The 16,102-nt window shown below is 40.0% G+C and overlaps 1 protein-coding gene across 1 annotated transcript in view; it reads right to left on the bottom strand.

Annotated features, from left to right (window-relative positions):
- GLI3 (GLI family zinc finger 3) overlaps positions 1-16,102 on the bottom strand; it is a 119,630-nt gene that overhangs the window by 10,242 nt on the left and 93,286 nt on the right. The window contains exons 10-11 of the mRNA XM_032235877.1: positions 15,529-15,819; positions 2,026-2,353 (exon numbers count right to left, since the gene is read on the bottom strand). Of these exons, the coding sequence (XP_032091768.1) occupies positions 2,026-2,353; positions 15,529-15,819 (619 nt within the window). The remainder of the gene's footprint in view (positions 1-2,025; positions 2,354-15,528; positions 15,820-16,102) is intronic.

Consider the following 16,102-nt stretch of genomic DNA (forward strand, 5'->3'; position numbering starts at 1 on the left):
GCTGAAGCCTGTTTTTTCCATCCTCTTGTCTTCAGGTCGCAGATCCTCCTCAGGAGCTGCTGAGGCCGCATTAGGAGAGGAAAGGCCAATTATAGGTAAGTCACTAGAAGGTACCTCCAAAGCTTTGGCGAGGTCAGGAGCGACATTATACAGGTGCTTGTCCGAGGTATTGGGGAGGGGACCAATACATGGTGAAGCCCATTGATTCTGGACAATGTCTATGAAAAGCCTGGGGGAGTGAATCACCTCCTTTTCTACCATAGGCTGGATGAAGAGCAGATCAGTGGTGTCATCCTTGTCTGCTTCCGAACTCTGAGTCGTCTTGAGAGAAGGAATGCCTGCGATCTTTTTGGCCTTAAAAAGGAGAGATCGAAAAACAGCAGGTTTAAATAAACAGACAAAAGGAGGTGGGTCGGAAGGAAGACCCTCATCTTCTGGGAGATCTGAATCTCTTGCAGGGCGTTCCTTTTCTCTGAAAGCCGACGATTGACTGGAAGTGCCTGGTAGCTCATGCGACGATGAAGCTGAGAGATCGCCATCCCTACGCCTGGAACTAGAGGAAGAAGCAGACCTGCGAGAAGCAGAACAGTTAGAAGACCTGTGTTTAAGGCCAGCCGCCACACCACGTTCAATGGCCTCAGAGATCCTATCAGCCCTGCCCGGTGAGTAAGAACGGCATCAGCGGAGAGAGGGAGAAATATCTTCCTGGTAGAGGGGATACTCATCAGGGGTAATGCTCCTGCCACAATCCGAATCATCCCCACTGTTGGCCAAATCATTTGTGCCCCTGACATCCTCGGGCTGAAGAATTGAGGCAGCAGGGGAGAGGTCATCCTCCGAATCCGAAGATAAGTCAGGAGGGGGACTGGAGTGAACAGACTTCTGAGCCTGAAATATGTGAGATTCGGTGTGCTTGGTCTTGGCCCTGGCCTTCTTAGTAGGGACCTGAGAGGCCCTGTCATCCTCCCGAGGGGATGGATCATCTATGCGCCCTGACTAGGCCTGGGGTTCCTGGAAGGGGGCTCAGTGGGGTTATCTTCAGGAGCAGGCCTGCGCCTGTGGACCCGAGATGAAGGGGGTTCGGTGGTGGGAGCAGGGGCCAAGGAAACTAAGGCTCAGGATTAGGAAAAGAGGCCATAGCTGTACTCACGGCTCGAAGACACTTAAAATGGCCACCAGATATTTTTGTGCCCAAACAACATGCCGCTGAGGCTACAGAGCCTATGGGCCAGTGCCACGAGGTAGCCAAGGCCACAAGGTGAGCGTGGGCGTTTGAGGCCCTGTGGCAAGGCTGCGGAGCCAAGGGCGAAGCCGTGGTGGTCCAGCGACAGCGGGAACATTGGAGGAACAGTGACAAGGTGCAGCGGCAGCGCTTCCCAGCGGTGGTGGCTTTTCGAGGCTCCCTGCGGCATCCGAAGGCTTCTGGAGGTGGCGGCCGTCAGCGGTGCCAGTGGCAAGTCAGAGCCCAGGGAAGTCAGCAGAGGCAACGGCGCTAAGCGGAGCCTCCAACGGTTATTGCAACCTGCACTGTTAGTCAGGGAGCCTCAGAAGCCCGTATGCAATTCGGAGGCAAAAGCTCGAACAAGCCCTGGCAATGTCTCTCCAGCCACCCAGAGGCTATTGAGAGTCCTGCCTTCAAAGATCCAGTAGGAGTTTATTCTCAGTTTCCAATTTAGAAGGTAAAAAAAATTTCTTTGAGTACAACTCAATTAAATCCAATTAGAATAGTCAATTATTAAGTATTAGTTGAGGAAAAAGCGATTAGCACAGCCGGTTCCAATCGAACAGTCTAAAAAAGGAGCATGCTCCTCAGAGGCGATGACATCACTTTGGTAGACTCAGTTCTATTGGTTACTGACTCAGTTAACCCATGCATGACCGTTCTCTCCACCAACATTGGAGAATGGAGAACTTTCTTCAGTGCTCAGTTCAATTATATTATTTTTATTTTCTTGTTTTGAAGAATGAACTCTTAAACACTCAGGTGATACATTCAAATAATTATATTAAATTGACACATCTTACCATTTCTTATGAGAGAAGGCAATGCTGGGGCTTTGGAAGATGGCATGGGGTTCAGTCTTGGAAGCACTCCATTGATTTGTTTTAACTTTTCTAGCTTGATTTGTTCCATCCACTTGGTCTCGGTCATTTTTCTCCTGGCCTGTAAGCCAAGAGCTGTGGTTGCTGTAGAAATTGTAGAATCCATGATAGGGGTTTCATCAATAATGCTGAGATCTCCTACACTACCTCTACTGGTCAGATTAAGCTCGATCCCATTGTTGCTATAGTTGCTGATGGAGGATTGTTCGCCGCTGCATGTAGACTGACCACCAGGGCTTGGCTGAGATGTCTGGGGAAATAAAAGTTGGTGTCAGAGAAAGAACATTCATACAAATTTTTCCATTTCTGTCAGATGAAAACTACATGAACCACTTGGGAAGAGACTCAACAATACCTTATTGCTAGTCAACTATGTTAAGAATCTCACCAGATTGACTGTATTCCCTTTGGAACAGCAAGATAAGGCTTCAAGAATTCTGGAGAAGGTCTGGTCTGCGCTGCTTATTGGTCTCTTAGTTCCAGGCCCATCTTAATGCCCCTCTCTAATCTAGCTGTAGATTCCACCACAATTTCCTATATTTGGTTCTGTTTTGTTAAGCAATGTTGTTTTTGTATTGGTGATATTCAAAGAGAAGTAATTTTCCAAATTTAGGATGCTGTTGATTAATAGAAAAACTGTTCTAAAACCACTTACTCGCAAAACCTAAAATAGCAGGGTTTTTTTTTTAAAAAAAATGAGCATTATGCAAATATATTTTACACTAGCAAATACTCCATATATTGTTCATAATATCTACAATGGTGTATTGTTAAAAGTATACAGTTTCTCCAGTTAAAAATGTTGTAATTGTAACTTGCAATTTTGTAATACAGAGCATTGTAGTTTGATGGTTTTAAAAAGAGACAAATAATGTTCAAGAAACCTTGTTGCTTCCCCTTACAAATAGGAAAAAAGGAAAGAAACTATATGTTTGAACAATAGTCCTTTCTCAGGAAAATAAAACTCACAGAATAATGGATTTCCCAGAAGTTAAGGAACACTCCATTTTTTTTGCGGAAAGTAATGATAAGGACAAGTCTTTGTAAGTAAAATTTCTGATATTCCTAATACATTTTTTTTCTTTGCTCCTAGTACCAAAACAATTCAACTTTCCTGCATTTCCTTCTTCCCATCAACTTAACTTTCATAAAGTGAAAGACAAGTACTTTTGAAGGTGCCAGAGAATTCTATTCTCACAGTTTTGAAGCAAAATGAACTGTTTATAAAATTGAATAACATAATTTAAAATACAGCTTTGAACTGCTAAATATAAATAATTTACAGCTTATTGACTTTTTTTTAGCTAAAGCGAGCTCAGAGTTCTTTGTATATGCCAAGTCAACATGCTATGGCTGCTTTTCTATAGTTATTTATATGGGAATTGTATTCTACTGATCTCACTGTTGTCACAATAACAAACAGCCTCTCCAATATTTTTTACCACACATTTGTTATGGTATTTTCTATCAATTTTACCTCTATAGACAGACATATTTGGACTAATTTGTTTTGGAATAAATTCTGGATGATCAATATAACTCTATAATCCCTGAATCATCTGAGATAATCAAGCAAGAACTTTCAGGACTAACTAGCACCAACCTCAAAGTATTCTGTAATAATATACTGTGTTGTATGCATTTGGTTCAGTCTTAAGTGGCATGTTTTAAATTACTTAGTTCAACATGAACTGCAACTGGAATGGCTATAGTTAAATGATAGTTGAATGAATAAATCTGAGAGTCAAAAGCCTGTTCTTGTAGCTGGAAAATTCTTCACAGCAGTAACATCTAACAACAATCACAGATATATAGGTAAATATCTATATTTCCATATAAGACTAATTTTACAAACTAACTGGGTGGCATGCCATTTGTTATGAAGTATGTTTTTGTAACAGTTGTGAATACAGTTAATGAAATGGTTTCAAGTAGCAAGCACATGAATTTTTAACTGCAATGAAAATAATGTGAAGAAATTAAATATCCCTCACCTTATTACCCACTGTCCTTAGGAAGATAGAACATGGCATTAAAAGCATTAGGTAGAAGAAACATTGGATTAGTAAAACAAAATAATTAAGACATTTGGTTATTCAATGCACACACAAATCAATTATTTTAGTGCCAATGTTACATCAAAGTATATTTGATGTTATTCCTGAAATAGTCAATTTTGCTTCTTCACTCTCAAAGGTATTAAGATCCTGGAATCTTAACTTTACTAGGATTTTTTTTAAAAATTCTTTTACATTAATGTTCAGTCCCTCAGGTCCAATTTCTTATTCAGCATCAGATTTGAAGACAAAAGAAAAGAGCTTTTGCATATAGGACAGGTCATACATTCAAGTCGGAATGAGAAAAAATATATTTTTCCCACTCTTTATTGATTAGAAAGACTATCTTAACGAAGAACATTATTGCAAGAATAATGTTGCAGAATTCTAGGATAGGGTGACTTTTCATGAAAAATATTATAGATAGTATATACAGTAGCATATAATCCACAATTAAATATAACTTGTTCACATCTGTCTTTCAAAAACAGATTATTTTCTGGGGATAATGGGGAGATATTGAAAGCTTCAATTTCCAATATAAGTGTTACTCATAAATAAATTAAGATAAATTTCATTCTGATTTATGAAGAAAATATTACTTTATGATTTGAAATTATATTTGTAATTGACAAGAATTTATAATAAAACTTCATAAAATATTTTTACTTTTGCATTAGCAGTCAATTAAGGCAGAACACAGTTGCAAAGTATACAATAAATAATATATCTGTATCAGTATTTGATTCCCCCCCCACTTTCCTGTAATATTTGCTTTTCCTAAAATTCCATGGTATCGCAATGGAATATTCATAATAGTTTGTTCTGAGGCCATAACTTTGGCTTCAGAGAACTGTAGCTTCTTCTATTAATTGATAGTAACTAATTTTAGAATGGCAAGTATATTTTTCGAGAAAGTTCTATATAATTCGAATAATACTGAAGAACTCTTCACAAGAAGAGTCCTGCAGGAATGTGAATTAAATAAATAAACTTGTCTGGAAGGTTCAGTGTCAGATCTAAATTTTCAAGCCAGCCTAAAGCAATTTAGACAGATTTACAATATCATGCATTCTACTGGGATACACTTGGTTAGCTTGATAATAAGGCATTTTTCCAACAAAGTTATTATGGGAGATGGTCATTACAATCATTCAAATGTAAATAAGCTTTCATAACCTTTGCATTATGCATTGTGTTTTTCAACTAATTTTAATCTTTAAATGGTGTTAGACCATTTACAGATACACAAGTCCAATCAAGACTAGACAACAAAGAACACTCAGTTGTCACTCCATATCACATCTGTCACCAGGACAAGCAAATACAAATTTTAATATAAAAATTATGTGAAAACCCATTAAATAGTTTGCTATTCTCTTTTTGATGAGTTCCTCTGAACTATATAGATAGCAATAGCTTCATTATTAGTATAAACAGATATTCTGGGGTAAAAAATATATAACCATGCTGTAATAATAATAATAATAATAATAATAATAATAATAATAATAATAATAATAATAATAATAATAATAATAATCATCATCATCATCATCATCATCATCATCATCATCATCATCATCATCATCCTCTGATGATGCCAAATGCAGACTTTGCAAAGAAGCTGATGAAACTGTTGATCACATACTCAGCTGCTGTAAAAAAATCACTCAGACTGATTATAAGTTGCGGCACAATTCAGTAGCGTAAATGATCCATTGGAATTTGTGCAAAAAATTTAATATTAAAACAGCAACAAACTGGTGGGAACATCAGCCTGAAAAAGTCACCGAAAATCAGATGGTCAAGATCTTGTGGGATTTCCGTATACAAACGGACAAAATACTGGCGCATAATACACCAGACATCACACTGGTTGAGAAAAACAAGGTTACAATCATAGATATTGCAATACCAGGTGATAGCAGGGTCGCCGAGAAGGAACATGAAAAAAATCGCAAAATACCAGGACTTAAAAATCGAAATTCAACGACTATGGCACAAACCAGCAGTGGTAATTCCAGTGGTAATTGGCACACTGGGTGCTATTCCAAAAGGACTGGAATTACATTTAAAACAGTTAAAAATTGACAAAATCACCATCAGTCAAATGCAAAAAGCCGCACTGCTTGGATCTGCACGCATATTACGAAAATACGTTACGACGTCCTAGGCCCCTGGGTGGGGCCCGACTAGTAACCAATGCCAAATCCGGCGAAACAACTGGCTGCTGTGATACAATTACATAAAAATAATAACAACAACAACAACAACAACAACAACAACAAGAACAACAACAATTCTGCCGTTGCCGGTCCCAAGCCCGGATGAGAAAGGAGGAGGGTTGGGGTCAGGTTGGCAACTGGCCCCATAAAAAAACCCTGCCAACCCATACAATATGGTGAAATAAACGAATAAAAATTTTATACCGCATCGGTCGTCGCACGGGTTAACAAGGGCCGCGGCGGATGTTGGGGTCCCTGGACATCCGTCGACAAGTGGGCTACAAGTGGACCAGCCAACAAAACGACAAAAATATAGTGCAGATGAAAACTGTGTCATAATGGCCTGTTACTACAACTCAGAGCCAGAAAAAAGAGGTTATTTAAAGCGAATGTATGAATTATGGAAAGAACAATATCCAGATTCAAATGTTAGTGAGCAACGACTAGCAGATCAAAGGCGATTTATTATACGAAATAAAGTGTTTAGTGAAGTTGAACTTGAGGAAATTCAGGCAAATTGCAAAACCAAAAAAACAATATCACAAGCGGAAATAACTGATATTCAAGACACAACTAAAGACATTATAGTAGAACTCCCAGAAGAAGCTCTCGGGGAGGAAATAACACCACCACCACTAGAACCAGTTATCACTGAACCAACTGATGAACTAACTCAAAAACAAAAAGAATTGAAGGATAAGATCATGGAGCATTTTCTGCTTAATGAGGAAAGGCAACGTTTACCATCACTAAAAACTGTGCCTAAGAAAATTTTGGGCCCTATCATGAAAATGGTTAATGCAGTGTTTTCAATAATTGAATCGGGATCCATCTTGGAAACAAACCAGTTAATGTACAGCGCAGCTGTAATAGTCACTAATGAACCAGGCATTAAAATCAAAGTACCTAGTCACACAACAGAAAAAGCATCAAAGCCAAAGTGGAAAATCCGATTAGAACAAAAAGTCAAAAAATTAAGGGCAGATGCTAGTAACTTAAAGAACATGCATGAGCAACAGCTTAAAAACAACAAATCTATAGATCGGCTAATAAGAAGATATAGATTGGATACAAGAAACATCAATGAAGCTGCAGAGATTGTAAAACAGCAGATAACAGCAACAGCTAGAAAAATTGAAAGATATGAGGCACGAATCATCCAATATAAACAAAATCAGCAATTTCGATCAGACAAACGGCGTTTTTATCAAAGTCTTAATGTGAATGGTGACACCAAAAGTGAAAAACCAGAAAAGCAGGCCACAGTTGAATTCTGGAAAGAATTGTGGGAAATGCAAAGGACTACAATAAGGAAGCAAAGTGGATACATGACTTTGAGAAAAGCATTGGCAACAAACAAATGCAAGTATTAGAAATAACAACTGAGATGGTCAAAAATCGAGTAAAAAAGGTAATGAATTGGACATCAGCTGGAAAGGACCAATTACATGGTTTCTGGCTCAAATATCTGACCAGTTTACATGCAATATTGGCCAGGCAACTGAATGAAATTTTACAAAAGGGTCAAATTGATGAATGGTTGACAACTGGAAAAACATACTTGATTCAGAAAGATGCAACTAAAGGAACAACACCTGAAAACTACAGACCAATAACATGCTTGCCAACAACCTTCAAATTACTCACAGGCATTATTGCAGATAACATGATGGATTATTTGGAAACAAACAACAACTTGCCAGTAGAGCAAAAAGGCAACAAAAGAAGGAGCAGGGGCACAAAAGATCAGCTCCTAATTGATAAAATGATATTAGAAAATTGTAAGAACAGAAAAACAAACTTGAAAATGGTCTGGATTGATTACAAAAAGGCATTTGACTCACTGCTACATAGTTGGATCATAAAATGCTTAGAAACAACTGGCATTAGCAAAAATATTACATCCTTTACTGATAAGGCGATGAAACAATGGAGAACTGAGTTGGTAGTAGGGAATGAGATCTACGGAATGGTTAATATCAAGCGAGGACTTTTCCAGGGTGATTCACTTTCACCTCTTCTCTTCATCATTGCAATGATCCCACTATCAGTAATCTTAAAAAAATGAAATTAGGCTACCAAACAGCCAAAGAAGCTGAAAAAAAATTGCATTTACTATATATGGATGATTTGAAACTCTATGGAAAGTCAGAAATAGAAATCCAATCATTGACAAACACAGTCCGAGTATTCAGCACCGATATTTCAATGCAGTTTGGCATGGGAAAATGCGCCACTGTATCCATAAAAAGGGGCAAAATCACTGCATGTGAGGGAATTGAAATGCCCAATGGCCAACTAATTAAATGCAATGAAAATGAAGCCTACAAATACTTAGGCATTCTGCAGTTGGATAACATCAAGCATGGAGAAGTAAAAACTATTGTCAGGCGAGAGTACACCAACAGAGTTAGGAAAATTTTAAAATCTAAATTGAATGGTGGAAATACAATCAAGGCCATAAATACCTGGGCAATACCAGTTATAAGATGCACAGCTGGTATAGTTAACTGGACACAAGCTGATTTGGACATTTTGGACTGAAAAACCAGGAAACTAATGACAATGCACTACAGTTTACATCCACGTGGTGATACTGATAGACTATACCTGCCCCGAAAATCAGGTGGCAGAGGATTATTACAAGTGAAGCAAACAGTTGAAGAAGAAAAATATGCACTGGTTGATTATTTAAAAGAAAGTCAAGAACATCTATTAATCGAAGTAAAGAACAAAAATCTACTGAAGGCCCAACAGACGAAACAAGAATACAGAAAAGATGTGATAAAATCAAGAATGGAGAGTTGGCAGAACAAAGCACTGCATGGCCAATTTCTGGAAAAAATAAAAGATAAAGTGGACAGTGAACAAACTTGGTTATGGTTAACAACAGGTACATTAAAGAAAGAAACAGAGTCACTAATCCTGGCTGCGCAAGAACAAGCTATCCGCACAAATGCCATTAAGGCCAAAATCGAAAAATCCTCTGATGATGCCAAATGCAGACTTTGCAAAGAAGCTGATGAAACTGTTGATCACATACTCAGCTGCTGTAAAAAAATCGCGCAGACTGATTATAAATTGCGGCACAATTCAGTAGCACAAATGATCCATTGGAATTTGTGCAAAAATTATAATATTAAAACAGCAACAAACTGGTGGGAACATCAGCCTGAAAAAGTCACCAAAAATCAGATGGTCAAGATCTTGTGGGATTTCCGTATACAAACGGACAAAATACTGGCGCATCATACACCAGACATCACACTGATTGAGAAAAATAAGGTCACAATCATAGACATCGCAATACCAGGTGATAGCAAGGGTCGCTGAGAAGGAACATGAAAAAATCGCAAAATACCAGGACTTAAAAATCGAAATTCAACGACTATGGCACAAACCAGCAGTGGTAATTCCAGTGGTAATTGGCACACTGGGTGCTATTCCAAAAGGACTGGAATTACATTTAAAACAGTTAAAAATTGACAAAATCACCATCAGTCAAATGCAAAAAGCCGCACTGCTTGGATCTGCATGCATATTATGAAAATACGTTATGACGTCCTAGGCCCCTGGTTGGGGCCCGACTAGTAAGCAATGCCAAATCTGGCGAAACACTGGCTGCTGTGATACAATTGTATAATAATAATAATTTCTGGAAAAAATAAAAGATAAAGTGAACAGTGAACAAACTTGGTTATGGTTAACAACAGGTACATTAAAGAAAGAAACAGAGTCACTAATCCTGGCTGCCAAGAACAAGCTATCCGCACAAATGCCATTAAGGCCAAAATCGAAAAATCCTCTGATGATGCCAAATGCAGACTTTGCAAAGAAGCTGATGAAACTGTTGATCACATACTCAGCTGCTGTAAAAAAATCGTGCAGACTGATTATAAATTGTGGCACAATTCAGTAGCACAAATGATCCATTGGAATTTGTGCAAAAATTATAATATTAAAACAGCAATAAACTGGTGGGAACATCAGCCTGAAAAAGTCACTGAAAATCAGATGGTCAAGATCTTGTGGGATTTTCGCATACAAACGGACAAAATACTGGCGCATAATACACCAGACATCACACTGGTTGAGAAAAATAAGGTCACAATCATAGACATCGCAATACCAGGTGATAGCAGGATCGCTGAGAAGGAACATGAAAAAATTGCAAAATATCAGGACTTAAAAATTGAAATTCAATGACTATGGCACAAACCAGCAGTGGTAATTGGCACACTGGGTGCTATTCCAAAAGGACTGGAATTACATTTAAAACAGTTAAAAATTGACAAAATCACCATCAGTCAAATGCAAAAAGCCGCACTGCTTGGATCTGCACGCATATTACGAAAATACATTACAACGTCCTAGGCCCCTGGGTGGGGCCCGACTAGTAATCAATGCCAAATCCGGCAAAACAACTGGCTGCTGTGATACAATTGTATAATAATAATGATAATAATAATAACAACAACAACAACGATATCAGCAATCTGAAGTTCTTAAAAGAAGGAAAACTAAAGAACAATAAGCTGAAAAATAGGTTACACAAAAATACAACCTGGAGGAAAAAACAATAACGGAAATTATGGAAGAACTAAAACAACGTACAATAGTAACAGCAAGGAAAATTGAAAGATACGAAGGATGAATAAAACAATATTGTGAAAATGTCCAGTTCAGAAGAAACCAGCACCTTTTCTACCAGGCCCTTGATGAAAATCGAATCCAAATCACCCATGTAAAGAAAAAACTTTGAACTTTTGAAAAGAACTGTGGGAAAACCCAATGGAACACAATAACACTGCCTCCTGGATCAAAGATATTCAACAACAAACAACACAAAACAAGATGGAAAATATTGTAATAAAAACTGACACGGTGGCAAAACAAGCAAGAAGGTCAAGAACTGGAGTGCACCTGGCCTGGATGAACTGCATGGATACTGGCTAAAACACCTGACAAACCTCCATCATCGCATGGCCACTCAATTTGATCAAATGCTTCAAAATGCAACAAACGAAGAATGGTTAACAGCTGGCCAAACATACTTGATAATGAAAGATCCAGAAAAAGGCACAGAACCAGGCAACTATCGCCCAATTACTTGTTTGCCAACAACGTTCAAACTTTTTACAAGGATACTGGCAAATTCAGTATTCAATCATCTGATGGAAAACAGTTGTACCCAGTAGGACAAAAAGGAAATTATAAAAAATCAAGAGAAACAAAAGATCAGCTGCTCATAGTCAAAATGGTACTAAAAATGCAAAATGAACAAAAACAAATTGACTCATTACCCCACAGCTGGATTAACACCTGTCTGGAAAACTTTGGAATCAGCAAAAATCATCCAAAAAAATATCTGTACATTTTTTAAAGCAAATATGCAAAAATGGAAATCAATTCTAATAACAAATGGGGAGAATATTGGTGAAGTCAACATCAGATGAGGAATCTTCCAAGGGGATTCACTTTCAACACTAATGTTCAACATTGCATTAATTCCACTGTTCAGGATAACCCGCTCCCTCCTTAATAGGAGGGATGCGGGAGACCCCTTGCAGGGTAGGGCTGAGGATTATGCTCAATTCTTGGCGGACAAAGTAGCTCGGTTTCGATCGGACTTGGACTCCACCGCAGTAGATCCAGCTGAGACACAGGAGGATCATTTGCCACATCAGTTCTGGGTTGAGTTCCAGGAAGTTGCCTCTGGGGATGTGGACAAGGCCATCCGAGCTGTAAGTGCCTCCACTTGTATTCTGGACCCGTGTCCCTCCTGGCTGGTGGCCAACAGCAGGGAGGTGACACATGGCTGGATCCAGGCGGTTGTCACCGCCTCCCTTCGGGAGGGGCACTTCCCCGCCGCGCTCAAAACGGCGGTGGTGAGACCCCTCCTAAAGAAACCATCGTTAGATCCAGCCATCTTAAACAACTTTCGTCCTGTCTCCAACCTTCCCTTTATCGGGAAGGTTGTTGAGAAGGTGGTGGCCTTTCAGCTTCGACGGGCCTTGGAGGAAGCTAGTTATCTTGACCCCTTCCAGTCCGGCTTCAGACCTGGTTACAGCACAGAAACCGCTTTGGTCGCATTGACCGATGATCTCTGGAGGGCCAGAGATGGAGGCTATGCGTCCATCCTGGTTCTCCTTGACCTCTCAGCGGCTTTCGATACCATCGACCATGGTATCCTTCTGCGACGACTGCGGGAGGTGGGAGTGGGAGGCACTGTTTTGCGGTGGTTCTCCTCCTACCTCTCGGACAGGTCGCAGTCGGTGTTAGTAGGGGGGCAGAGATCGTCCCTGAGGCCCCTAACATGTGGAGTACCTCAGGGTTCGGTCCTATCCCCCCTACTATTTAACATATACATGAAACCGCTGGGCGAGATCATTCGGAGGCACGGGATAAAATACCATCAATATGCGGACGATACGCAATTGTATCTGTCCGCCCCGTGCCAACTCAATGAAGCGGTGGACGTGATGAACCGGGGTCTGGAGGCCGTTAAGAACTGGATGAGTGCTAACAAACTGGTGCTCAACCCGGATAAGACCGAGTGGCTGTTGTGTTTCCCCCCCAATAATTTGGCTAATACACCAACGCTTAGGCTGGGGGGTCAAATTTTATACCCCTCAGATAGGGTTCGCAACTTAGGAGTCCTCCTGGATCCACAGCTGACTTTTGACCATCAGCTGTCAGCTGTGACCAGGGGGGCATTTGCCCAGGTTCGCCTGGTCCGCCAGTTGCGGCCCTACCTAGATCGGGGGGCCCTCACAACAGTCACTCGAGCCCTTGTGATCTCTAGACTGGAATACTGCAATGGGTTCTACATGGGGTTGCCCCTGAAGTGCATCCGGCGACTACAGCTAGTCCAAAATGCAGCCGCGCGAGTGATAGTGGGCGCACCTCGGTTCGCCCACGTTACACCTGTCCTCCGCGAGCTGCACTGGCTGCCTGTTGGTCTCCGGGTGCGCTTCAGGATAATGATGACCATCTTTAAAGCACTCCATGGTAGTGGATCTGGGTACTTGAGAGACCGCCTTCTGCCGATTATCTCCCTAAATCGACCAATCAGATCGCACAGACTGGGCCTCCTCCGAATTCCATCTGCCAGTCAATGTCGACTGGCGACCACACGGAGGAGAGCCTTTTCTGTTGCTGCCCCGACCCTATGGAACGAGCTCCCCATGGAGATCCGCACCCTCACCACGATCCAGACCTTCCGCGCAGCCCTCAAGATCTGGCTCTCCCAGCAGGCCTGGGGATAGGCTTCCAATTACCCGCCCGAGTGTTTGATTGCTGAATGAAAGTTGTGTTTTATTATTTTTCTTTTGTTCACAAAGTGTTTGTTTTGACCTTGCACTTCCCCTCCCCTGTGGTTGTAAGCCGCCCTGAGTCCCCTCAGGGAAAAGGGCGGCATATAAATCCCAATAAAACCTAAAAACCTAAAACCTAATAATCCTATGAAACACAAAACTGGGATACCAAATCTCAAGCCAACATGGCATGATAAACCATCTACTATACATGGATGACTTAAAAATGTATGTGAAAAGCACCACTGAACTTAAATCAATACTCAACACAATTCAGCTGTTCAGCAGAGACATCAAAATGAACTTTGGGCTTGAAAAATGTGCTATATTATCCATGCGGCGAGGAAAAATGGAAAAAAACAGAAGGAATAGAACTGGGAAATGGAAATATAGTGAAAGCATTAGCAAAGGATCATGGTTACAAGTACCTAGGCATATTGAAAGCAGATAACATCTTGAATGGAAAAGTCAAAGAGTCAACGCAAAAGGAATACATCAGGAGGGTCCGCAAAATATTAAAATCAAAGCTGAATGCTGGAAACATAATTAAAGCCATTAATACATGGGCAGTTCCAGTGATACGCTACTCAGCTGGAATAATCATTTGGACTCTGGCTGAACTGGAAAACGTGGACCGGAAAACACACAAACTTTTGAATATGTACCACACTTTACATCCACGAAGTGACATCGACAGGTGGTACCTGCCAAGAAAAATAGGGGGTAGGGGGCTATTGCAAATCCATCAAACTCTAGAAGAAGAAAAACAAAGTTTGAGTGATTATGTGAACCAAAGTACAGAAAAATTGCTGCAGGCTGTGAAAACGGAGAACAGCATAAAAACAACAGAAACAAAGGCAGAATATAAGGAAAAACAGCTGGACGATAGATTAAATAAATGGAAAAACAAAGCTTTGCATGGACAGTACTTGAAAAATATTGAAGAAAAATGTGATGACAACTTGACATGGACATGGTGTAAGATGGGAACTATCAAAAAAGAAACAGAGGGTTTAATACTGGCTGCTCAAGAACAAGCACTACAAACTAATGCCATGAAAGCAAAGATTCAAAAATCCACGGACAACCCAAACTGCCGACTTTGCAATAACAAAGTGTTTCACATTTAATATGTGCAAAATCGCACAAACTGATTACAAAGCAAGACATCACCGAGTTGCTAAATTACTCCACTGGTCATTATTTAAAAAATATGATTTACCTATATCCAGAAAGTCATGGGAACATAAAGTGGAAAAAGTTATCAAAAATGAGAAGGTGAAGATTTTGTGGGACTTTCGAATACAAACCGATTGTCATTTGGAGCACAACACGCCAGATATCACGGTTGTAGAGGGCTGAAGTGTACAGTTTATTGATATCACTGTTCCTGGAGATGCCAGTCGAAGAAAAAGAACTAGAAAAAAATCATGAAATATTGCGACCTGGCCATCGAAACTACACGGCTATGGATGAAGCATGTAACAGTGATACCCATTGTCATCGGGGCACTTGGCCCCATGTCCAAGAATTTTACAAGATACATCAACGAATTGCAGTTTCCTGCAATAACACCAGCGGAACTGCAAAAAACTGTGCTACTTGGAACATCTTATATTTTAAGAAGGTACTTGGTTGATCCCTAGGACCCTGGCAGCAAACCGTATCAACCACTAGTACCAGTCACTGGTATTTGTAATGCATTTTTTAATGTTCAGTTGGCTGAGTTTCATGTTTAATGAATAAAGTATATAACAACAACAACAACAACAATAATCAATGTATAATTTTATATCTAAAGAATAAAAAGAAATAGACGCTTACCACTGGCTTCTCTGACTTAACAGTTTTAACTTGGAGACATTCTTCTTGCTTTGAGGTAGTGTTGCTGAGGCCCTTTTGTTCATCAATTGCACCCTGAGTCAGGTGGCCTGGGGATCTGGTTTGGGAATGATTGCCTTGATCTCTTGGTGGTGGATGTCTTGGGTGGATATCTCCACGTTGTTTCTTGGTGACATGTGCTTCAGGACCATGCACAGTTTTTACATGTTTTCGGAGAGAACTTGGGTCTGTATAGCGCTTTGTGCAGCCTGGTATTTTGCAGACATAGGGTTTCTGAAAATGGAAAAAATGGTATCATTGGTTTTGGTTTGGGTACACCATCTTAATTAATTGGATGGAATATTTTATTCTGCTTCTAACAAGCCCGTTGTTTGTCTTTTTCAAATATTAAAGACCAATCTCCAAACAGAAAAGAAAAAATGTGCATCCAAGGAACGCTTGTATAGCATTGGTTGTACATGTACCTGTTGTGACAAGACACATCACGTTTATGTCTGTAATCACTAACCAAAAGTTAAAGAAGATGAAAAGTGGGTAATGAGATAAATTATCAGTA

This window comes from Thamnophis elegans, chromosome Z (assembly GCF_009769535.1).
Source record: "Thamnophis elegans isolate rThaEle1 chromosome Z, rThaEle1.pri, whole genome shotgun sequence".
Taxonomy (NCBI): domain Eukaryota; kingdom Metazoa; phylum Chordata; class Lepidosauria; order Squamata; family Colubridae; genus Thamnophis; species Thamnophis elegans.